At 36.0% G+C, this 25,527-nt stretch overlaps 1 protein-coding gene across 3 annotated transcripts in view; it reads left to right on the forward strand.

Moving 5' to 3' along the window:
• The window catches only part of bel (ATP-dependent RNA helicase bel), a 277,696-nt gene that overhangs the window by 130,459 nt on the left and 121,710 nt on the right, over positions 1 to 25,527 (forward strand). For all 3 annotated transcript variants that reach the window (XM_090377286.1, XM_090377294.1, XM_090377300.1), the window contains 4 exons: positions 994 to 1,131; positions 14,672 to 14,801; positions 15,411 to 15,587; positions 21,549 to 21,648. In XM_090377286.1, the coding sequence (XP_090233412.1) occupies positions 994 to 1,131; positions 14,672 to 14,801; positions 15,411 to 15,587; positions 21,549 to 21,648 (545 nt within the window). The remainder of the gene's footprint in view (positions 1 to 993; positions 1,132 to 14,671; positions 14,802 to 15,410; positions 15,588 to 21,548; positions 21,649 to 25,527) is intronic.

Below are 25,527 nucleotides of genomic sequence, written 5' to 3' on the forward strand. Positions count from 1 at the left end.
CATTCTGCCTTGGAGATTGCCACTGTGTGCCTGAGTGAGGTGCACAGGAGTGGGCTCTGGTGTTGAGTTCGGCAGCTTAGAGCTTGATGGGCACCTCATTAATTTCTTCGAGGGCATCTACCCTACATCTGACACTCATCAGAACGCTGAGTTGGTGCCTAATTTCTTCAGTCTCTGTGCCTAGCGCACACACACACACACAAAGACAACCTCCTTGGCTAGATCATGTCCTGTTCTAGAAAGGTCCGGAAACATTTCACACATTTTTTTTTTTTAGACCATGATGTGTTGGAGAATCACCACCTTCGGTTCTCCTCTGAGCCACAGCACTCCTGATAATCTACGCATGTTGCTTTGCTGCTCTAGTCTAGGTCATGATTCTATTTAAGTACAATTTAATTAACAATGAAATTTAATAAGATTAATAAATTTGCTGATTAATTGATAATACTATACTAGGCTTACAGATTTATAATACGGTGCTACATATTGCGCTATTCCTTATCGTATAACAATGGTGGAAAGTTACGAACGGTAAAATCTACGGACACCAAGTATTAACTTTCAAAATCGCTATGTAAATTCAATACTGCTGTCTGCTGGAAAGCCTGCAAGGATGTTTATAGTTGTTTCTGAAACTAGGCGCTTTCAAAAATTTAAAATTCCAACTGAAATCAGTCATTCAAAAATTACCTCCATATTGGGAAGCAGTGATAAAATGTGAAGGAACAGTGAAGGTTTTTAATGTCAATTATGTTAGAAAATATTCATTTGAAATTAACCCTTTGCTATATTATTTTTTAGAGAATGTTTTAAAAAAATTACTGTTGTATTTTTTTTTTTTTTTAAAACATTTCACTGATAACCACCTTTTAGGACTAAATCTTGAATATCAGACTGGTTTGCTTTAGAACAGTATAATGGGTTTTTTGTATTTTTGATAATTGAACATGGTGTAACGCTTACTGAAATTAAGAACTCTGTTTTTAATAGAAGCTGGAAGATACCCTGATAATTATAATAAAGGAACTAGTGTTTCTGTTCGTACTGACTCCTATGGGTCAAGTGGAGGAAGCTATTATGAAGATGACCACAGAAGTGTAAGCAGTCGGGATGGTGGTAGGTCAAGAGGTATGAAGGATTCTTGCACTTGCTCTTTTTTTTTTTCCCCTTACCTTTTGGCATTTCTTGGAGTTTTTTTTTTTTTTTTTAAATATGTAGCCAGTATAATGCATCCATAAATGTCAAGACGAGAAACATAGTTCACAATGTATTGGTATTTCTGCATTGTAATTGTTTTATTTTCGCTACAAGAATAGATTTCATCTAAGAAATAAAAAGTTAAGATTACTTACCAGTTATATAATTTAAAAATTAATGCCAAAATTGCTAGGAAGTTGACTGTCCTGAAAGAATGATGAAATTAAATGGTCTGGGTACTTGGTTCCAGAATGTAATGCTAAACAAAGCGACACAAAGGAAGAGTTCTAATTGATTTGATTATTTGGGCTGACTGGTTGTTTCAGAATGATTGGTTGGATTTTCTCTCTCTCTCTCTCTGGCACACCTAAAATACTCCTGTGGTTTGCATCATTTTAGAGATGTCAAGTTTTTGTTAGGGTTCTGATGTTTCTGGTTGATGGAGGTTGTGGATGGGAGATCTAGTAGTTCTGACTTGGAGGTTTAGCCTAGGTGGGATTGGGGAACTGGGACCCCTGTTTATAGTAGTGTAGTATTTGGGTTAGATATGCAATGAGAAACTCATATCTACAAAGGTTGCTCTATGCCTATAGTATGAGGTTAGTGAGATTGGTATGGCCTTCATAAGTGGAGTGGAATACCACATTGTTGTATTTATATCTCCTAGCCTTGTCTTAGAGCATTGTTCAACTATGCAGTCCTTTAGTTTTCTGTGGGATTTCCCTACATCAACTTTCTGGCATTCAGTTTAACTATATAAGTGCCCTTACTTTTCCAGGCAGTAGAAATATGGGTCCCCTTTTCCTCCATAAGGAAGCTTATTCAAAACATCTGACTGCCTGTTTAAAATTTGGGATTGTCCTGACACTTTTTTTTGCCCACTCTTTTTCCTTAATTTGGATAGTAGGGGGAGTTGGTGTGCAGGAAGATTTGTTGGGGAGGTGGGGAGCGGTTTATGGAGTTAAAGAATCTTGAATCTTGATCTTATTAAAAGTAGGTGGGATAGTCAATCTGTCTGAGAATGTTTGGGGCAGATACAGACACTCTGAATCCTGAGCGTTGCAGTTTTGCAGGACCTTGAAGGTGAGGAGACCCTTGGTTATCCCAGATTTCACATTGGAAGGATGATTGGAGTTATCACTCCTGTGTTTTTTATGAATACTCTGTGGATACATGTTGGTAGTTATTGGTTGAATCTTTTTCATCTTGCTTGCAATTCTGGGTATTATGGGAAGATGAACCATTCTATTTCCTTCTTGGATATCTTATAGATATAAGCAATTGATTTTAACTTCAAGATACATGTTGGTTCAAGAAGCTGATGAATGTGGGCAAGTCATTCACATGGGGAATCCACAGCTACTAGATAGGGAAGTTGAAAAGGGGCAGTGTCTCCCCATTCTGCCATGATGACTTCCCTGCACTGTCTTTTTTTCTAAAAGAACTGAAATTGAGGATGAGAATGTCTTTTAAAGAGAAGTTGCATTATGGCCTATGTGTGCCTGCCATATTTGATAGTATTAATGCCCATAGGGAGGGCTCTTTCAGGATTGTGTGTGTGTGTGTGTTGTACTCCCTTAATTAACATGTCACTAGATGGCTTTCAGTTTGTTCATCAATGTCATTAACATGAACTCACATTCACCAAAAAACATGCGGGATTCATTATTGTTGTGGATTATTGTATGACACAGAGCAAAACGGAAGACAGAATAAATAATGGCAGGCTTAATACTAATTGTAAAACATATGTATTTAATGTTTTACAATTAGTGTTGTTATTATTATTTATTGTTATTTTTTGGTTTTTAGGAGCATTAGCAACTAAGGCCATATTGCTACGGAGGCACCACAATTAGTATTAAACCTGTCATTTTTCTGTCTTCTGTTTTGCTCTGTTCACACAATAATCCACAATAATAATGAATCCAGAGCGCACAGGCCTCTTTAATAATATTTGAACTGTTCTTGGCCAACAAACATACGACGTAGTTGTGAAACTGCTAAATAACTTCATTTTTATAGCCCATGGTAAACAACGTCATGCTGAAAGGATTTCTCTGCAAACCTCCATTCCCTAACAAATAAATGTGACGTGCCTAGTCAAAACTTCAGCTACAAGACCCTCAACATTTGGATCGGCTGCCTTCATTGAGATTTACAAAATACTTCAAGCAGTAAAGCAGCCCTGCTAGTCAAACTTAGAAGTTTGGTTCCTGATCTTGTTTACTCCTATAAAATCCATACCTTGTACTCTCAAGCTGTCAGAGAATCTGAATGCTACTGTACATGCCAAAAACGTAAGTTGGCAGTTTTAATTGTCGAGTCCCTTGAATCTCGACATCGGCATAGTACCACTTCCACAAATTGCACACAATTTGTATTGAACTTAAGCAACAAGAAGTTATTTACAGAACAAGTAGATTTGTTGACTCTGGGTATGAAATTTGCTGTTCTCCCACGAAACCACCAATCACTGATATTGCTTTAGGCGTAGAAGCGTGTTTAAAATTTCGCCAAATTGTGTTTGCCACCTCTTCCCTGAAGAGGTGGCAAACACAATTCGCCTGAAAACCACAGCAATTTTACATCATGCTCGCCCTGCTTCTTCCAATCTCAACTGCAAACAAATCTCTACCCTTAAAGCATTAAAACAAGACTCATCCATCATCATCCTACCTGTGGATAAAGGACATCGAACGGTCGTATCTGCAGGAGCAACAGGGACGAAAGCCCTGTTGCTCCTGCAGAGGACACTTCTGTTTACCAACCCTTAACCATTTCTCCCATCAAAGCCTTGGAACAATGGGAGTCGGAAGTAAACATCCTCGTCAACGGTTGGTTTAAACAGAAGAAATTAACAGAATCCACAGGTAGTCGCCTCTGTGCTTCTGGCTGCCAGATTCTGCAATTTTACAGACTACCAAAAGTTCACAAAGAAGGTATACCATTAAGACCTATTGTCTCCTGTTGTAGCTTGCCGAATTATGAGTTGAAGTTTATCTCGGGGCTCCTTTCTCCCCTAGTAGCAAGACCACCAACACAGTCTCCAACAGTAGTGAATTTATAGAACGGATCCGAACCCTATCTATCTCAAGATCAAATCTTGCTTTTCACCTCCATTCCAGTGGAACTTTCCATCACATGTGCAAAGGAGCCCTTGGCAGTGGGACCGAACTAATGCCAGACTCTCTCCACTGCCCTCGGACTGTGATTAACAGGTGGTGCGATTAAGTTCAACTCCATTTACCAACAGGTGCATAGCACAGCCATGGGTTCCCTGGTTAGTTCAGTTATGGCAAATATTGTGATAGAAGAATTAGAGGAAACGTGCATTTCTGAATGTTTCAGATTCCATCACCCTTGGGTGTTGCTACATGGATGATGTGTTTGTGGTTATCCCAAGAGATTCGGGCGACTAGCTCTTAGATCACCTCAATTCTGTCACCTTTCATAAAATTCACCATCGAACTAGAATCAGAAAATACCCTACCATACTTAGACACCCTTGTCCGACGCGAGGGCACGTGCTTGAAGACAACTGTTTACCATAAACCAATGTGTGCTGGCCAATTTACCAACTTTCAGTCAGCACATGCACGCGCAGTTATCTTCTTGGCACTGCACAGACCTTTTTAGCCCGTGTCTGGACCCACTCTGGTTCTGTAGATAGAGGGGCACTGAGATTGCTAAAGTCAAGGCAGATCTTGTGTGGTGTGTCTATCCCACCAGTACCCTTGAAAGGTGTGACTACAGACATATGAGCACGTAGCGACCAACAAGAACATCCAAGATAATGACTCAACTGTGAGTGCCTTTATCCCATACTACCCAAACCTATCACAATAGGTTTCTAGGATCCTAAAATCATACAGGATAAAGTACATACAGCTCCCAGGCAGAAAGTTGCGATCCCTCATCTGTAGAGTGAAAACACTGGTTCCCACCTTACTGCAAAGTGGTCTAGTCCGCATCTCTTGCTGTGACTGCACTAGTTGCTACATCGGGGAAACTGGGAGACAGCTCGGCAAACGTCTTTCTGAACACAAAAGAGCCATCCACCTAGTGGACAGAGAACACTCGGCCATTGCCGAACACTGCTTGTCAACCCGCCATGACATTGACCCGCACTGTGATGTTGTGATTGTAGATAGGTCCTGCCACTACCAGCGACACACCTGATTGGAGTCGTTGAACATCACATGCTCTAATACCTCAATCAACAGAAGCAGTGGATATCGTGTCCACCCTATTACTGAAGCAATCGTTTTGATGAATGACAAACTTTGGCAACGTTCACATGCGTCACAGCCACAGGCTTCAACATCAAACAATTAAGCGCACAGTTTTATATACATGACTGGCAGTACACACCCTCATGTTCCACACTCTTAACTGTCAGTTTGACAATTGGTATTAAATCTGTCATTATTTATTGTCTTCCGTTTCGCTCTGGGTCACACAATAATCCACAATAATAATGAATCCAGAGTGCACAGGCCGCTTTAATAATATGCAAGACTCAGTTCACCAACTAGTCTAGAGATATGCTGTCGAGCTTCGACATGGAATGGTTGTTCATTGTATTTCTTACTGATGCTAAAACAAGTGTGACAAATACAATTGGCCAACATGGTCTCCATAAACAAACAGTCCCTAAGCCATTTCTTTCAAGAAATATTAGTATCCAATTTCCTTCCATTGTCCACAACCTGCAAAATCCCTAGAGCAACATAAACTCTATATTCCATACCTTTAACATGTTGAGCAACTGTTCTCAAGTGTTTTCCTGCATATAGCATTGTATATTCAAATCTTGTACAAAAATTTTCAGGTGTGTGTGTGCGTGCACGCACACACACTAGTGCTCAACGAAACCTACCACCTAGATCAGTGGTCGTAAACCTGGTCTCTACCACCTGTGGGCAATTCAAGCTTTCATGGTGGGCGGTGGGGGTTTTTGTCCGTTGTTACAAATTTTGTTCTTTCTCCATATATCGAATGCATTGCTAACAACTTCGCAGGTTTGACATTACATAATAAGATTTTGTAATTTACTTTTGAATTCCATCTCTAAACTTTGAATATAGATAATAGTTCTATAAAACTTGTAGGAGGAAAAGCTACCACCAGTTTCGAAAATAAGTATCTGGAATCGAACGTTGAGAGGGATGGAGGATTAAGTGCAGAAATACAGCATAGAGTGCAATGTGGATGGTTGAACTGGAGAAAGATGAGTGGGCTGCTGTGTGATAAGAAAGTAAATTGTAGAATGAAGGAAAGAATGTATAAAACTGTGGTTAGACCCGCATTGATGTACGGTGCTGAGACATGGGCGATTACAAGGGACCAGGAGAAGAAGATGGAACTGGCAGAGATGAGGATGGTAAGATGGATGTGTGGTGTGACGAGGAAGGACAGGATAAGAAAAGACTACATCAGAGGTAAGGTTAAGGTGGGCCTCTTGAGTAAAAAAATGCAGGAATCTAGGTTGAGGTGGCATGGACATGTGGAACGAAGAAGTGAGGAGTATGTGGGGAAGTGGAAGAGGAGGAGACCTAAGCTGAGATGGAAGGACAAGGTGGCAGAGGATTTAAAAAAAAAGAGGATGGAGGAGAGAGGAAGCCCAGGATATGGAGGAAATGAATTAAGGATGGGAATGCCGACCCCATATAAATGTGGGAAGAAGGAGAGGATAAAGAAGAAGAAGAATTCACCGAACACATTTCGAAGTATACTCGTGGATGAGGGAGCAACAAATGAGCTCCGTAGCCAAAGGCACGAGTTTAGTGCGCATAACAAGGGCAGGGCTTACCACCGGCCATCACTCAGTCTTCGAGCTGTACCTCTTTCACAGTGGGGCACAGTATGTAGTTAGATTTGTGAGAGTAAGTACGTGTCCACGGCTTGGAATGAGTTGATAAATTGTGCAACAAATTGTGAACCCATGTCTCAAAAAAAAAAAAAAAAAGGAATACGCTCGTGTATTTACCAGAGTATCTGAAGATGGGTTTCATCCAATCTGTTACAAATAAATAGCTTCCAGTGTGTTTACCTTTCCCTACCTCATATCTTGTAGAATCAGACTTTAGCGCTGTTAATTTCAATCAATTTTCAGGTAATTTCAATACACTTTGTTTTCACATTTAACTTTATTTTTCTTCAATTTAAGCAACTCCCACACTAGTAGTCACTGTATCGATGGAGATGCAGAAATTCATTAAATTTAAATTATCTATGTATAAACATACATAAAGTATAAATAACAAGATAAATTTAAGTATATATTTTTTACAAACCCTCCACTCTAAAAATTACTTCGCACTTGCACTAAATTGAGTTACTGGCGAACCAGCGGGCGGTAGATATTAAAAGGTTGATGACCACTGACCTAGATGTTAAATATATTTTCTTTTATTATTTTGATGCTCTTTTCTTCTGAAATTGGAATAATGTGATTCTAATGAAGAAAGCATTTAGTTGTAAACTATGTTAGTTTTCTAAGCTATCTGTTTTCTGCAGCAGTCTTCTATGTACAACAGTATCAAAAGCCTTTCTAAGATCGAAATATACGAAATAAAAGTTATTCCCTGCATCCAGTTCCTTTGTGATCACATAGTATCCAATCAAGTTGGTCGGGCAAGACTGGGAGCAAATTGAATAAAAAACTCAATTCATGGTTGCATTATACCATTCTGAAAGTGGAATTCTGTGATAAACATAATAATCACTTAAATTATAATTTTTTTTAAATAATTTGTTTTTTAAATTAACATTGTTTTAAAATGTATATAGTTCTATTAACTATAGAAGGAATTTTCAGTGAAAAAATTTAATTATATTTTTTTAAAAAATGGAGTTCTAATCTGTGATAAATAAAAGTTCCTGTTGATTTTAAAATTAAAAGAAAAGATAAAAATTTATTTTAGTATTAAGATATTACTTTTTTTATGCATAGTAATGTTGGCCAGGAGAAAATAAATTCATAAAATATCTATTGATATCTGCATTATAAACTATTAAAGTAAAACATAAGTTGGATACATTTTATTTTGTTTTATTTTATATTTTTCTGCAATTATGAACAGCATTATTTATACTTAGTGTCCTAGGGAGAAAAAAAAAACGATTGAGAAATGATATTTGCCAAAATATAAGAAATCTGTTTGAAAATCAGCTTGCACAGTCTCTTAGGTTAAAAAATAAAGTAAATTACTATTTCCATTACAAAAATTATTTTAATTTTATAATGTTTATGATATTGTAGCATTGATCCAAAAAAAAAAAAAAAGTTAACACAGAAACGTAGCCATGTTATAAAATACTAAATATCGCAGAAGGAAAAACTGCAATGTGATCTTTTGTATTATGAACTTTGAAAATTTTTTTTGTTATTTTTTTTATAATATTACCTATTGTGATTGAAATATGATTAGAGTTAGGCGAGTTTGGAAGTGCAAACTACGAAAAAACTAAAATAAAAATTACTGAGATACACTGATTTTGTGTGACTACATTGTAAATTTTTAAATCCGTAAAAAAGTTGTTTATTACTAACATTTACATTATGAAATTATTTTTTTAAAAAAAGGCAGTTATGTTAAAAAAACATTGCTGTTGCTGAAATTTAATTTGAACTTGTTTGGATTTTTTTTAAAAATCTAAGTTTTTGAAAGTTGAATTAGCACCTATACAGGTTTGATGAATGTAAGATAAATTTGGGAATCAATGTGAAAGCTGATTAATAAAGATGAAATTGTGGTAATCTGGTGCTTGAAGACTAAATTAGAATAAGAGTAGGTGGATGTACTATTAATATATTTGTAATTATAGGCATGTTATAATGCAAACGATTGCACAATACTGTAGTATTCCAAGGGTATTTCAATGCTGTAATTGAAATCAAATCAAAATTTTTCTCCTGTGTTCAAACTTGTTCATGGAGAGACTCTACTTTCACTGAAGCCCACGTTTTAAGTACTTCCTCCTAAGGCTGTTTGGTTATATTCAACTTGGAGACAAATGCAGTTATCTACAGTTCTGTTTAAGCTGCTAGTATATTTTTAAATTGATAGCATCATCACCTGAATAGGCGAGTGTTCTACTGATTATAGTATTGTGACTATGAATCTGCATAGAGCAAATGTAGCTCATTCTAGAGCTTAAAGGTAATCATAACAGTTTTTAAATTGCAAGTGTTATCTCCATTCACTATTTGGCTGTTCACTTAGACAAAATATATTTATTATTCACAGTTTGACATATGTTTACTAATAGAGAACAATACATCTGTTGGTGAGCAACTGCAATCATCGACCATCTGAAGAGAAGCTAGTAAGCGTTGAAACAGCTGTTCTGGGGGTTTTAATTGTAGTGTGCAAGTTGCTAGTATCTTCCTAAACTGTATAGTACCACCTATTTGGGTGATTCTATACAGTTTAGGAAAATATTAGCAACTTGAGCAGTACCATGGCTAATGGTATTTATCTCTAAGTTGGACATAAACCAAGCCTTAGTGCTGAGTACTTATCATTAACTTGGTCTTCAGTTAGAGCAAAAATTCTCTTCATGATTAAATTTAAATACAGGTGAACTGTGCAGATTATGATTTGGTAACTATGTTCTGCTCTTCCCTGATGGAGATAAACAAAGATTTGACACTAGTATCTGCAATGTTTGTTATGCAGACCCATTGACTAAAGCTTTTGTGTTTCTTGCTCTGACCTTCTCTCTCTCTCTCTCTCTCTCCTGCTGCCATCATTCAGTATAGTTAATCCCATTAGTTACTAGTTTCATTAAAGGTTTACGCATACCAAAGAAACGCTGTTAATTTTTCTGTTTTTGATTATTTGGTGTCTGACTTATTTGTCTCTCAAAGATGATCCTCACTCTCGCTGCTCTTCAGCTTCAAAAACCAATGATCCCGTTGCTCATTTTCATGATCTCATCAGGAGTGATCGATATTTAACTATCTGCAAAGTTACTAGTGAAATTGGTATTTCTTGTGGAACATGTTAATCAATTTTAACAACTCTGTCCTAAAGGTAATCGCAATCTCTTTATCTAAACTGTTATCCTGCTATATTAACTTTACTTTTCTCTATCTGACTTTGCTTATTTCCCTTATAAATTATCTGTTCTCTTTGTTCCAATTTTGTTGTGTTACAGTGTTGTTAGTTGTACTGCTATGCTTCATGTTATTATTGTTAATGTGTATCCTCATTTGTTCGTTTCTCTTATTGTTAATTTCAGTGAAGTAAGTCTTTCTGCCCTCTTGGCTGCTTCAGAGCATGCCATTTATTAATGATTTGATACCAATTCAGTAGGGAATCCCTGACCTTGAGACAAGCTCTCTTATGACAGAAGGTAAAATTCGTATAAATAATTTTTCTTCCTGAGTACTTATTGTATAGATGGGAAATTCAAAAGCATAATTTGAAAAATATGAATTTCCAGCCTGTGTTTGCAGATACCTTTCACAATCTACTCAAGACATATTTGTTATATTCACTATCGGCTTTGAGCTTAATTTTTGTTTGCCCTCTTTTGTTTCTGACTTCTGTCACATTTGCCGCATTATAGCCATAGTGCTAATGCGGCAATAAAATCCAAAACAAAGCTTCTGTCATTTCATGCTTGAACTTGGTATAAATTATCAGAATCTCTCTCTTGTCTTTGCATTTTTAAACAGCCACTCAGTTGGCATACCTGCATGTACTTGAGTCGGTAGAATTTTGGTTGCTGTAAAGGGATAAGTATTTTTAATTTTTACTGTATTCTTCATTAATTAACATAGTACATTGTTACAGAGATATTAAATAGGTTTAGTAGCATTCGTTAGCTCCTTATTTTGAATTTAGCCAGCGTGTTTTTTTTTTTTTTTGGAAGTTAAGACTCCCAGTGTTGGCACCGATATTGTTGAACTAGGCACCATATTGTAGTCGATAAGAAATAGCGTAGCATATATATATATATCTTGAACTGATAATGTAAGGTATAAAGTAAAACTAGACTACGTAATATAAAGCACTGTTTTAGGAATCTTTTAGCTTATTATAGTATTATCAATTAATAAAAAATATTATTAATCTTATTAAATTTCATTGTCAGTTAAATTGTATTTAAACAGAAATCATGACCCAGACTAGAGCTGACAAGCAGAGATCACAGACTAGCGAGAGTGCTATGGCTCGGGGGAGAAACGAAAGGGGCGATTCCAAACGCATCACGGTCTCAAAAAATGTGTGAAGTGTTTGCCGACCTTTCTAAAACAGGACATGATCTAGCCAAGGAGGATGCCTTTGTGTGTGTGCTAGGTGTCTAGAGTTTCGAGAAATTGGGTGTCTATGAAAGCTTGAGGTGTAGGGTAAATTCCCTCGAAGAAATTAATGAGGGGCCCATCAAGCTTTTAGCTGCCCAGCTCAACGGCGAGCTCACTCCTGTGCATCAGGCGACACAGGCAATCTCCAAGATAGAATGCACTGGTACCAAAGGAACTAGTTATTGTTGGTGACTATCGTCAGGGAGATGGAGAATATACTATGCAAGAAGGATAGGTGGAACAGGACCAAGGTATGTCTGCCAGGGGCAAAAGTTGATGACGTAGAGCAGATATCATCTTTTAAGATCTGCAGATTTTCAACAAGTACAGGTCAATGTTGAAAAAAAAGTCGCGAGTTAGGTTTCAATGTGAAAGTGTCTGCAATTCTGCCCAGATGTGATAGGAGGGAGTATATGATGAGAGCCTTGTCACTCAATTTGGCCCTGGAGAGAATGTGCAAAGCTCAGTGGGTGGAATTTTTTTCAAACTGGTCTGTGCTTGTTGACAGGAGAGACTGCTTCTACAAGGATGGGGTACACTTAAATAGAAAGGGTGTGAGAATATTTGCTGATGCTATCGAGGCAGTGTTAGGTGGGTCGGAAAACTGCTGGTTTCGGGGAGGGGGGAATACACAGACTAAAAGTTTAACAGTGGTCGCAGGCAAAGGCAAGAGTAATTCTTGCACTGCTTCTATTTGAATGAGCAGCAGCCTGGAAAGCAAGGTAATGGGGATTTCTAGGGCTGCTGGGAGTCATAGTGGAACAAGTAAATGCATGGGCTGTGTTAGGGTAACTAAGAGTAGGAACAGGTGCATATATACTTGCATTTACACCAGTGCTAGGAGTACAGTTAATAAATTTGATCTTCAGGTGCTAGTCAAGACATCAAAGGTATTTTTGGGATATCAGAGACGTTGTGTCAAACAGACATAAGCAGTGCAGACTTGGAATTTGGGGAGTACAATGTGTACAGGATAGGAAGGGAGGGGGGGTTATGCTTGTTAGTTAAGAAACACACAAAATCTAAGGAAGTGCATCCAATTGATGTTGGTGGACAATGCAGTGTTGAGTTTGTTTCGTGTGACCTGTAAAAGGAAAAATGAGAGTAGGTGTGTGTTTATGCGCCTAATAAGTATAATGAACAATTGTGTAGAGAAATAGTGGGCCAGTAAATCAGAATGTCTTGTAATGGGGGATTTTAAATCTCCAGATATTGACTGGAACTTGTGGTTTGGTCACTCGCACACTAGCAGGACTTTTGTGGATTTATTGGATTGTTTTCTACAGCAACATGTTTGAGAGGCAATTTGGGGGGAGGGTGTTAATACTCTCGATCTGATTATCAGCAGTGATTATTCATGCATTAAGAATTTACAGATAAAGGAACCACTGGGTGACAGTGAGCACAATGTGCTGATGTGGGTATTACTTAAAGATGTAACTACCATCAAGGCTAAAGGCTTTTGATTTTTAATTACAGTGTGATTAACAGATAATGTTACCAATGTTGAATTTCTAAATGGGAAGCCTTTAGGGACTTAATTTTGGAGGCTACTCTTTTCATTCCAACTAAGAAATACTATTTAGGCCTAAATAGATGTCAGATGAAATAATGAGGCTCATGGCAGAGAAGAAAAATGTATGGGATACATATAAGTATCAGTTGACACAAAAGCCTAAGCAGTTATAAACTACTCTGTAGTCAAGTCACAAATAAGGTTAGGCAGGTGATGGCAGAGTACGAGAAATATTTGGCAAAGGATGCAAAGAAAACCAACAAAGACTCCTTTACTTATGCAAACTCTAGAAGGAAAGAGATGAATCAGATTGGTCCACTTGATATCAATGTTTTGACTGTTCATGATCCTACTCAGGTAGTTGACAAACTGAATGAGTATTTTGCATCTACATTCACACGGAGTTATTCAATGAGGGGAGTGCCAGAACTTTATAAAACTGTAACAGGGAACTAAGTGATTTTGTAATAACTGAGAGAGCAAAGTGGAGGAGAAACTGTTGAAGTTAATCATAAAAAAGAGATCTGGGGTGGACGGGTTCTATCCACCTCGTAGAATTTTTCATCAGAATTTCTCCTCTACGAGGTGGATTGTTGAATTCAGCATGCTCTTGATATTTGATCTGATTTGCCTTACCTTATTTTGGATGTGGAGATGATTGATTTTTCTGCTGGGAGGGCTCCTGCTTTGTGTCTCTGAGTCATAACTGTAAACTTGGCATTTGTTCCTGTTATGACCCTGGAAAAGAAGTTTGTCCTTTCCAGCCTGTGCTACCAGGTCCCTGCACACAGAAAAGCCAGTTTCATTTTGTTACTTAGCATGTGGGGCACAAATTTTGTAGCAGTCCATTTTGTGTTTAAATTTTCAGTTAAAGGTCGGCGTGTACTGTACTATGTCACAAATATCATTAATCATATGCCATCTGTCCTCATGGATCACTTTATGCACTCTTCAACATTTTCATCAGTTCAACTTAATGATGGATGACATGAGTGCTCAAAATCCTTGGCTGCATTTTTTCCTCTTTGGAAATGCTTCTACCATTGAAAAGTCTGTTTTGCCCATAGCATCATCACCAAATGTTTAGTATTTTTCTTAAGTTTGAAGCATATTCACTCTTCCTAAATTTGTGCCATCCTACTCAGTTACAAAAACACAATGCCACATTGGCATGATACTTGTTGCACTAACTCATATTGAATTAGTTCATCCATATCTAATGACACCTTGCTATTACTGCTTTTAATTATCACACAACGTGGCCAGGCCAGAAACTTTTGGCTTATATCTTATACGTGGTTTCGGTCTTGGCAATGTCCAAATCCACCCATAAGGTGCCAAGTTAAACTTACTTACTTTTTCTGACAGAATCTCAATTATTGGTTGCACAACTACTACTCGCCTAGCTTGCCCTAATTATTTGCTCTGCAATTCCTCACACATTTAAAAGTAATGGTTGTGTATATGTCCATTCCAATATTCCTTTTCAGAGACTCTTTTCTGACTCACTAACTTCTGGAAATACAGCAGTGGCAGTCTGATTTACCTGTGTAAAAACGAGGAATTAATTCTTGAAAATTGCATTGGATAAATTTTATTAATTTTGTATACATAACTTTTTTGCTTTTGTTTAGGGGAACGAGGTGGAACTGCAGGAGGAACTACTGCGGGAACTCGTGCAGACTTTACAAATTTTGGGAACCGTAGCAGGAAAAGTAGTGCTGACTTTAGTACAAACACCTATCCACCTCGTAGAGGAGAAAGGTAATGTGACTTCAGTTGTTGAGTTTTATAGAGATTTTTGAGAGAAAAGATGGAAGTTTTGACTGTTTTTTTATGTATAACTATATTATTTGATGTATTGATTGAGCTTGTCCTTTAACTCATAAGGACCACTCAAAATGTTTTCTCACTGGTGGGGAAAAAGAATATTCTGCTGAGCAGCATGTTTTTTATGTGTGAAAAGGTTTTATCAAAAACTGGCAGATTTCTGCAGTATAGAGTGAGCTGAAATGATAAAATTGATAAGATTTGGTTGTAGGAAAGGTCTTTCTCCCTCTAAATTGATCTTTCTGAACCCTTCTTTTAACTAAATTTCACTTTAAGCCCAATTCTGCTCAGTGCTCCTTATTTAATTTAGAATGTTCCTTCTAGAATGTATGCTGCTAACATTTTTTTTTTTACTATAATATTATAGTAAAAAAAAAAACACAACTCTTGTCTGTCATTTAATGATGCGAAACTTGCCAATGGCTGCTGATTACCTCAAAAAATATAGACATTCAGTTACCGTTGCTCCTTTTCTTGATGCCCTTATAGATCTTCTTTAAGATCCTTAGTATATAGCTAATGCATTTTTTTTTTTTTTTTTAGTGAAAGGGTGAGTAACTGGAGAGATCCCAATAGTGCTCGTGAAACATGGCAAGATGATGGCCGTGGCAGTGGTGGAAGTGCACGGAATACTTGGGACCGGAGAAATGGTGGCCGACGATTTGATTATGATGATGATGACTGGAGTCATCCCCTTCCACGAGATGAACGTACCGAAAGGTATGACACCAAACTTGCCAGTGGCTGTATGATTTTGTGTAATTTGTTGAAATTTTTTCCTAGTTGATGTGAAATCCAGTTTTGATGTTGGTGGTATTGTGCATTCCAACATAATGCATGTGTCAAGAAAAAGAAATATTTTGTGTGTTATGATTTATTATATAAAATACAGGTACACAAGCCTGCAGGTGAGAACTAAACACAGTATCATTTCTGTCTAGAAGAAGCTTTAAAGTCAAAAAATTAACTGTCATCAGAAGGTGTGAATGTAATACAGGTAATCCTCTTATAACATAGTAGTTTGGTTCCTACAAAATCTTGTGTAATGCGAAACAGCATTATACAGGACGAAGAACCAGTACAAAATGGAGGGTTACGTTCCAAAAGCTAACAAAAATACACCTTATATATATATATATATATATATATATATATATATATATATATATAAAACTGTTGGAAACTAATTTTTATAGTATTAATAACTTAAATAGTAATAATTGAACAAATGTCTTACCTTACAATTTGTACGTTCATTTAATTTTTTCCCCCTCTTCATCGCTGCTAAGCACAATCTCTTCTGTAGCATCTAGATTTTGTGTACCTTCTGCTCTCTTTAAAAGTCACTAATTGGCCCCTCCAAAGTCAGTTATTTTTTTATGGTTTCAAGCAATCACAAGTTCAATAGCACAGAACCTAACCCAGGGATCTCCCAACAAAATACAGTGGACCCCCGCTTTTAATGATACGTGAAAATCCGAAGAATATTTTCCAGTTAGCAAAATAAAAATAAATTTACGCTTACATACATAGCTTAATTAATACATACTGTAATAAAAAAGGTAAACTGCAGCCATTATCAACCCACTGCAGGATGGAAGTCTCCTCAACAATTCATGTTGAGGGAAATAGACCATAATCTGCTATGCTGGTCCAGTGCATGTTGACAGATTGACCATATTTAGCATCAGGGGCTTGAACCCCGGACTACTCAAGGAGAGTGTGCTACTGCACTCCTGCTTCTGACCACTCAGCTACGGAGGTCTTATATGTACATACTAATTGATATTTCTGTTCACTGACTTTTTAAATTTTACAAAAAAATAAAAAAAAAACAGTAAAAATGATAAGCAATTTATAACAAAAAACATGGCACACATGAATTGCAACAAACACAATACAGCGTAATGAGTTTCTGAAAATTTGTTTTTATATGATTGAATATTTCATGGAAGGGGAAGCACATTTCACCATAATAACATGAAACCCACAGAATTCCAGCTATTGGATTTCCAATACCCCAAGAAGATCTAGTTTACTATTCGTTTATAATTGATTACACTAACAGAAAAGATCGATAAACCGGAAACTGCAAATTGTTTGTATTGTTTTATGGTAGTGACATCCAGAAATGTTCTTTAAAAAAATATCACAAATGCAATAACAGCTAGCGAGTCAACAGCAGGGGTTCACAAAAAGGAATGGAAACTTTTAAAATGACATCTAATATAATAGTAGGGTTTTCCCCAGCACAAAAGCTCAAAAATACCGTGTTGGAGCGAAACCTTGTTGTAGAAGTACCATGTTATACGGGGGTTGCCTGTACTTTAAATAAAATTGCCAAAGAATTGCTGATGAACTATTGAATAATTATTACACCATATAGTCTTGATACTTCCTAGACCTATTATCATATACAGAGGCCCTAATCAGCCTTATGTTCATGTATACAGGTTTAGTATGGTACAATACGGCACATGAAACTAATGTCAGAGTAGGGGGATGGGGAATGGAAAAATACAGAAATACCTTGCCAACTTTGGAGATGCAGTTTCTGTAAAGTACTGCATTTGGATAGCTTCCATTGAAAACAGTGTTAAGCACAATGGTTCTTGTTTACAGATTTTGCAGTAGTCCTACAAGCAGTTCTAATTAGGATTGGTTAGGATTTGGCATAACATTTATTTAGCCAAGTGTAGTTAAAGTTAGAGTAGATTTTAAATGTCTGGTTATGTGACTAAATGAATATTTTGTCAGGTATAAATTAAATATACCAATATTTACATTTTTTTTTAAAAAATCATTTGTTGACCCTACATTTTCTGATATTGGTGATCATTCATTGTTTTCTTCATTCAAGCATGAGTTTTGAGTAGATGGTGAGTAGATTATCAAATCTAGAAGTTGCCTTTTGTCCTGATTAGGTTATGCTCATCTCCATGTGAAGCTTGAACCAGACTGACTTAAGTGATTCCTAAGTTGCAGTAAATCTGGCATTTATATAATAAACCAGACCAGGTTTCACATTCCCCTCATGGTCATGAAAGATCATTTGCAATTTCCAGATCATGGAGTTTTTGACCTATGAGGAAGGATTGGATAGTTTGGAAGAAAACCAAGGGTTTATTATAGTATTAACGCCAACCGGGCTAGCCAGGTGGGTAAAGTGCCTGCCTGGCAACCCAAATGTTGCAGGTTCGAATCCTGCCTCGGGCTTGGATCAGAGTGAAGTGCAAACACTTTGGTAGGTGCATTATGGTCACAGAAGCTGATGCGCCAACAACTAACAAAAAAAAAAAAAAAAAGTAGTATTAACAAATGTTGCTACTATGAAGTCCTTTGTATTTGTGTCTTTTATACTTATTGCCACATCTGGCTTGTCAGTTTTGGTACATTTTTTTATTCTTATTTTCTCCTGCTTAGGATATGCACTTGAGTTTGATTGTGTTCCCAAAATGGTGAATGTAATTCTTCCCCCCCCCCTCCTTTATAGTGTTAATCTAGACTTGAAAGAAGGGCCTATAATTCAAGTGGAAGTCTACCAGCCAAAACCTGCAGAGCTGGAATAGAGGTAGTACAACATGCTCTCGTGATTTGCAAAAGCATAAATCTCTGAATCTGTTCTGTGCATTTTCATATTGTTACCTTCATTGCTGCTTTGTATAATGCCTTGTCAGCAATACCCCAAACTCATTGCTGGTAACTTTAGAAATCATGACTGTAAATTTCTTAAATTTTTCTTTATGGGATGTTTTAAATTATTAGGTGAAACAGAAGCCTGGAGTAAGATTAAATTAGTCTGTAATCAAGTTACTTAGTGAGTTAGTATTACACATAAAGTGTAAGGAAGCCCAAAGGCTTTTGCTACTCCGACCCAAAAAACACACACACACACACACACGCACGCGCACACACACGCACACACAAACACACCACACTAATTGGTTACACTTCATATAAATGATATGTGTTGATGATTCTGTACAAGTTGCTCACAAACTGAATTTGCTTCTGCATTCACATATCTATTTTTTTAGAGATTGGTAATAATGTCTAATGATACTGATTGGTAGTTAAATTATTTTCTGATAACTGAAAGGAATCGGGTGGCTCCAACTAAAAGTGATTAAAACACCCACCTGGGCTTAATGAAACCTATGCAGTTATATTGAAAGAAGTAGCAGAAGAGGTAATTGAAATTTTAGCAATAATACTAAGAGCATCTTAGATTCAGGGGAAGTTCCTACATATTAGAAATGTGTACCTTTTTATCTCCTGTTTAGAAGAGTAGTTCAAAGGATAAAGTGGGCAACTACAGACCTGTAAGTTTCACTTCTGTGTCATTGAAAATAATGAGGTCAATAATTAAAGAAGTTAATGCCTTTGAGAATGGAGCTATAAGGCAATCACAACATGAATTTGTTAAGAGGGAATCATACCTAACCAATCTGAGTGGCTACTATGAAATTGTCATACAGGAACTGAAAAGAATAATTTTGAGTATGTGAAAAAAGGCCTGTGTACCCTACATTCCCAGTTGTGCAACTTTGTTTGTCCAAAAATAATTTTTGGATTAATTGGATTTTACTAAAATCTTTGACACACAGTTGTGTGAAGAGCAGTGTGACATGAGTGGCCAAGTTACTACTTTAGATAAAGAGATAGTTATGTGATAAGAAACAGTAGTTATAAATGGACATGGCTTTTGGTTCGGTATTGGACTTACCTTGTTTTTAATATTTATTAATGATATTAAAATAGGAATTTCAACTTAGATGTCTAAGTTTGTTAGTGATACAAATGTAGGTGGTTAATGAAATTATTTAAATTAGCCAGATGGGCTGGAAAATAGCAGTTGTGGTTTGACAAGTAAATTGGCAGCCCTGAAGGCCACTTGTTTTTGATAGCTTTGTTGTCCAGTGAGTTATGTTCTGGAAAATTGTGGAAGGTATGTGGTTTTAAGAGTTTGATAGATAATTTTTTGTTTTGCTTAAAATTCTATTTTAACTTTTAAATTTAATTATTACCACTTGTAAAGGTAAATCTTTTAAATAACATCTTTTCAATATCTTGTAAGTTTTAAGTTTTAGTAGTAGATAATTGTCTTTTTTAATTACTATAATATTGTTTAAATTCTTACTTTAGTAATGGTTGCTACAAAATTTTTGACATAAGAGTTATGAGTTAATTGCTTGTTACAGCCTGTGGTGTGTATTCCAATAAGTCTAGTAGGTCAGGTGTTGGTTTTTACTTTGTTCCTGATGAAAGGATTATACTTGTCTTGATTTAAAATTTGAAATCATCAAGTGATCAAGGCTACAGTAAAGGTGCTATAACCTATTGGTGAATAATAAATGATTTTGTGGTGTAAATAATTATCATTCTTCATGTGTAATTTTGATAAGCTGTTAGAGGTTTTCACGAGAGTTGGATACAAAAATTAATTATTATGTATATTTAGAATTTAGTAAGATTTCTAATACATTTCCATACAATATAGGCGGGCCTCGATTAATTCGTCCCGCGAGTGCATTGCGCAAAACAAACGCATTAATCGAATATAATAACCAATAGAAAAAATTATAATTGGTCCTTGACCACCTCAAATGTCCATAAAGAATTTTAAAGATACCTTTTAAATAACTTTTTAACTGTATATAATGTAAAAGATAATGAAAATCATTATGGAATTAAATGTTTATTGCATAAAACAGCGGTTCTTAAACTGTGTGCCACGGAATATTTAAAATTTTTTAGGGAAACACGGCGATACTCAACATCTGTTGGACACCACGCGAACTACTAGCTCGAGGTAGTTCACAGTTTCAGCATTTCTTATTAAGTTGTTTGAACTTAACTACTAAACGAAACTGTTAGGTATTTCTTTTGGTCTGGGTGCGCCTTGAAAAAATTACTGAGACATTAAAGGTGCCGTGAACCGAGAAACTTTGGGAACCTCTGACATAAAATACACAATGAAGAAATTACTGTTGCGGAAATATTTGAACAGTGTTGACTTTCTCTTTTCATCAATCAATTTCCGATAGCTGACAACAATCTTCTCTGGGCCCTGTCGAAATAAATATCGAGAGAACATCAAACCTTTTGTTTGGGTTCTATGCAATACGAAAGATTTCATCTAATTCTTTTACCATTATCTCCTTCGTGGTAACATTTTCATCTGGCTCATTTAAAAATTTGAATTTTTAAATGTAAGTCTGCATTGGCTTTATTAGCAGGAGACAAACACGTCTTCTTCCGATGGTTGATGGAACACACAGAGGCGGGCAGCAGGTAAGCGTTTGTTTATTGACCGTACGACTCGCGGTAAGCTTAACGTGCAATTCAAATCTTTTTCAACTATCGCATAAAAAAAAAAAAAAAAAAAGATCGCGTTAACTGGAAATTTGCATCGTGTAAAGTGAAATGTGGTATCATTTTTCAAATAGCGTTAACTGAATATCGCGTTAATCGAACTCGCGTTATGCGAGGCCTAGCTGTATATCATTTGTATAATTTGGAATAAACCATTGGTGGCTTAGTATTTGGGTGGGGTTATTTTAAATAAAGTGCAAAGTTTGAGGTTCTACTGTAATTTTCTTTTTATTATTGTATTCCAATACATGTTATCAATAAAATAATGAAGCTGGTTAAATTAATAGACAATTTCTCTCATTACAGGCAATTATTTTCAGAAGGGCATACTGGAATTAATTTTGAAAAGTATGAAGATATTCCAGTAGAAGCTAGTGGAGAAGATTCTCCTTGCCACATTGATTCAGTAAGTTTGAATATTTAATATAAAAGTTTTAGTGTGAGATGTACTAGTATTCCTATCATATATTTGTTTCAGCAATAAAATGTAAATATACAATAATGTATTATAGATTGGCATAAATTGTAGTGTACCTGTACTTTTAATTGTTACATCTGAGCGGTTGAGTTTCGTAATCAGTAGCAAGAATTTCTGTTGGTGTCATCATTCTTACAGGGTAATGCAAAATTTATGCAACCCAAATAGAAAGTTTTAAATTGTCATTGACTACTTTGAATTTGTATTAAATTTGATTGTATCATTAATAGAACTGGTCATTCTCAACTGTTTGAAATCTGTTGTTTATATTAGTATTAGTGCTAACCATATAGCACAAGGAAGTCACAGCTTTTGCTAAAAAAAGTATCTAAAAAATGAGTATATATATATATATATATATATATAAATAAACAACTTATGTTTTTACTTCCTCAAGTAACTATCCAGCTGATCTTTGCATTTCCCGAAGCCCTCGGCCTCGTCACCAATGGATCCAGTTTAAATCTGTTTCCCTATACAGTAAACCTCCGCTATTCGCGGGGGTTACGTTCCTGAGAAATGCTGCGAATACTGAGTTATGGCTCCCATAGTAATAAAGGGGTTCCGTTCCAAAGTATGAAATATATAAGAAAAACATAGTCTAAAATTTTGTCTATGTATGTATGTATTATATGTACCTTCATAATATGACTATGTACATAGACAGTACATAGTGAAATGCAAGCATATGGCATTGAAATGAAAATAAGAAACAATTTAATATTAAATGTAATATTTATTAGAAATTTCAAACAAACCTTTCAAGCCAGCGCCTTTGCTAGCTAAAAAACTTATCCCGCCAGTGCTATCACCAGTTTCGCTAAAGTGTTGATAAAGAAGTTTTTCCTTTTCACGAATGATGAATGAACTTAATGGAATTTTATTTTGAGTTCGGTCTTCTATCCACAGATTTAAGGCTTTTTCCATTTTTTCTAATTTAACATCACGAGTTACAGAGCAAATTTTTGAAGCAATTAGCGCGTTTCCACGGACACTACAGTGGATTTTTTCTTCCGGTTTCTTGATTGATCGTACCGTTGACTCATTGATTTTATAATGTTTTGCAACTGAGGAGACACTTTCACCATTAGAAATTTTGTCTAATAACTCAATTTTATTCGCTAATATCATCACCTTCTTTGATATTTTCACATTCGCATTCCCTTGTTATTCATAGCTATATTTTTGTACGGGTTAGAAAGAACTTGTCCAAATAGAGTCACTTTCTTCCGTTAACACACTTGAAAAAGTCTTTTTTATACTGCAAAACGGTAGATTTGTCACTTTTGTAAGCATATCAATTTATAAATTGATAAATTTATTCAATTTATAAGCATATAAATTAAAAGCAAATGACGAAACCTTCCATGACAAGCGCACAACACATACTGAACAGGGATTAGCGAGAAACATCCACGCTCGCGATTTTGCCACCCCTCTCCCCCCACCCACTGAGTGCTGTTTTGTTTTAGCCACGCCCATGTTTTTTTATGGCGAAAAATGTTCATGGTGCTTTAAAATTCATATTTTTTTAGGTTTCATTTTATATTAAATCAACGACCGCGAATACAGATATCACGAATAGCGGGGGTTTACTGTAATTTTAATTTATGGCCTCTAGTTGTGGAATCGTAACAGTGAAATTTTCAACTTCATTTTCTTATAAATGTGGCTCGCAGTACCATTCAAAATCTTGATACCAGTATTTTGGTATTTTTAATTTATGAAACTGGGATACTTTCATTAATTCTAGCATTCTAAAAACAAACATCTTTCTTAATAAATTTTGATGGCAATTAGATGCAATAAAGTAAGGAAAAAAACAAGTAATTACAGGAACTTCCCGACTTACGTAATACTAGACGTTATACTTACGGTAATTCAATTTTGTATAAGTTTTTGCTCGCCGGTGCAAACTTAAAAAAATAGTGGAAACGTATTTTGCATCCCATAGGAATAAATGGATCGTAATGTGAACCCAATAGCACTTTTTTTTTTTGTAATTTGTTCCCAAGTGCTTAAAGTTAAATTTCGCTATAAGCTATTTATCTCTCTAAAGGATCATATTTAAAATGGAAATTGCACTGCCCATTCATTGTTATCATATGTTCCCGTTATAAGAATCAGTTTTGAACGCTTTTGTAATATTTTTTTAAAGTATGTTTCTGGAGGTCATAACCATGAAACAATTTGTACTTTTCAGTTTATTGGGCTTTTCTTTTAGTGCATCTAATTATAAACAGGTAGTAAACTCTATCTTATTGCATTTGCGATTATTCCGATAACTGCATTTGTGTGGGTTTTTACGCTATTATGAAATGTGTTCCCCTTCACTGAAATCTTCAAAAAAAAACAAATTTTCAGGAACTTCTCTTCATTCCTGTTTACGTATTACAATGATGAAGGGAAAGCAACACAAGAAAAGTGCAAGTGGTGGTAGTGCCACGAAACGAAACAGGATTGATTTAGAAACAAAGATGAAAATTATTAAGTAAGAAGCAGGACAAGGTTTTTCATCAATTGCACGGGAATTAGATCTCTCGCTGCTTCAACAGTGAATGCTATTTTAAAGGACAGTGTACTTGTAAAAGAACGTGTCAAAAGATCAACAGTGATCACAAAACAGCGTTCAGGTGCTATATCGAAGATGGAACAGCTGTTAATAATATGGATGGAAGTTCAGGTTCTGATTTTCCTGAGTCTAATGACCATTCAAGCAAAAGCAACAAGTATTTATAAGGATAATTAAAGATAAGTACGGTGAACCCCAATCCAAGTTTGTGGCAAGCAATGGGTGGTTTAATAGGTTCAAGCATCACGCTGGTTTCCACAATGTTAAAGTATGTGGTGAAGTCTTCAGTGCTGATTCTGCAGCTGCAAAGAAATTTTGTGATGTGTTGGAAAAAATTATTGATGAAGGCAGCTATTCAATGCAGCAAATTTTTAATGTTGACGAGACTGCTCTGTATTGGAAAAAAATGCCGGGTCGAACATTGCCAAAGAGGAAAATACAAAGACAGGTTTCAAAGTGTCAAAAGACAGAGCCACACCCTTGCTTGGGGGTAATGCAGCGGGAGATTACAGATTAAAACCACTGCTTGTATACCATTCTAGAAATCCTCGTGCATTTGAGGGTATGAGGGTATAAAGCCACCCTGCCCGTGCATTTCCGATTGAACCAGAGAGCATGGATAACAATATCTCTCTTTGAGGATTGGTTTAAATGCCACTTCATTCCTCGGGTTGAAAAATATCGTAAAGGCAACAATGTTCCTTTCAAGATTTTGCTTCTGTTAGATAATGCTCCTGGATATCCTACGCATTTAGATGATTCAATTTGAACATGAGAATCATATTTCTACCGCAACTTCACTCATCCAACCTATGGATCAGGGTGTTATTTCAAATTTAAAAGCATACTATTTACGCACAACATTTGCTCGGGTATTGTCTGCAGTAGACGATGAGAAAAATTTTACGTTAAGAGATTTGAAAATCTTACAATATTTACAACGCCATCTTAAACATTAAGGCCTGGGCGGAAATTACTAAAAGTTGTTTAAATGGTGCATGGAAGAAAATAAGCCCATAGCACGTAAAAGGCTTTGAAGGATTTGAAAAAGACGAATCATATGAAGAGGTTACAGATAAGATTAGTATTAGTAATGGCTGCATGGTGCAAGAAAGCCTATGGCTTATGCTGCACCAGCCAAAAAAAAAAAAAAAAACGAATAAAACAATGATAAAAAACATAAATAAATAATAATTAATAAAAGAAAAGTAAATTAAACCTATCATCCTATGTGC

Source organism: Mastigoproctus giganteus, chromosome 1 (genome assembly GCF_048544385.1).
Source record: "Mastigoproctus giganteus isolate SK-2022 chromosome 1, ASM4854438v1, whole genome shotgun sequence".
NCBI lineage: Eukaryota > Metazoa > Arthropoda > Arachnida > Uropygi > Thelyphonidae > Mastigoproctus > Mastigoproctus giganteus.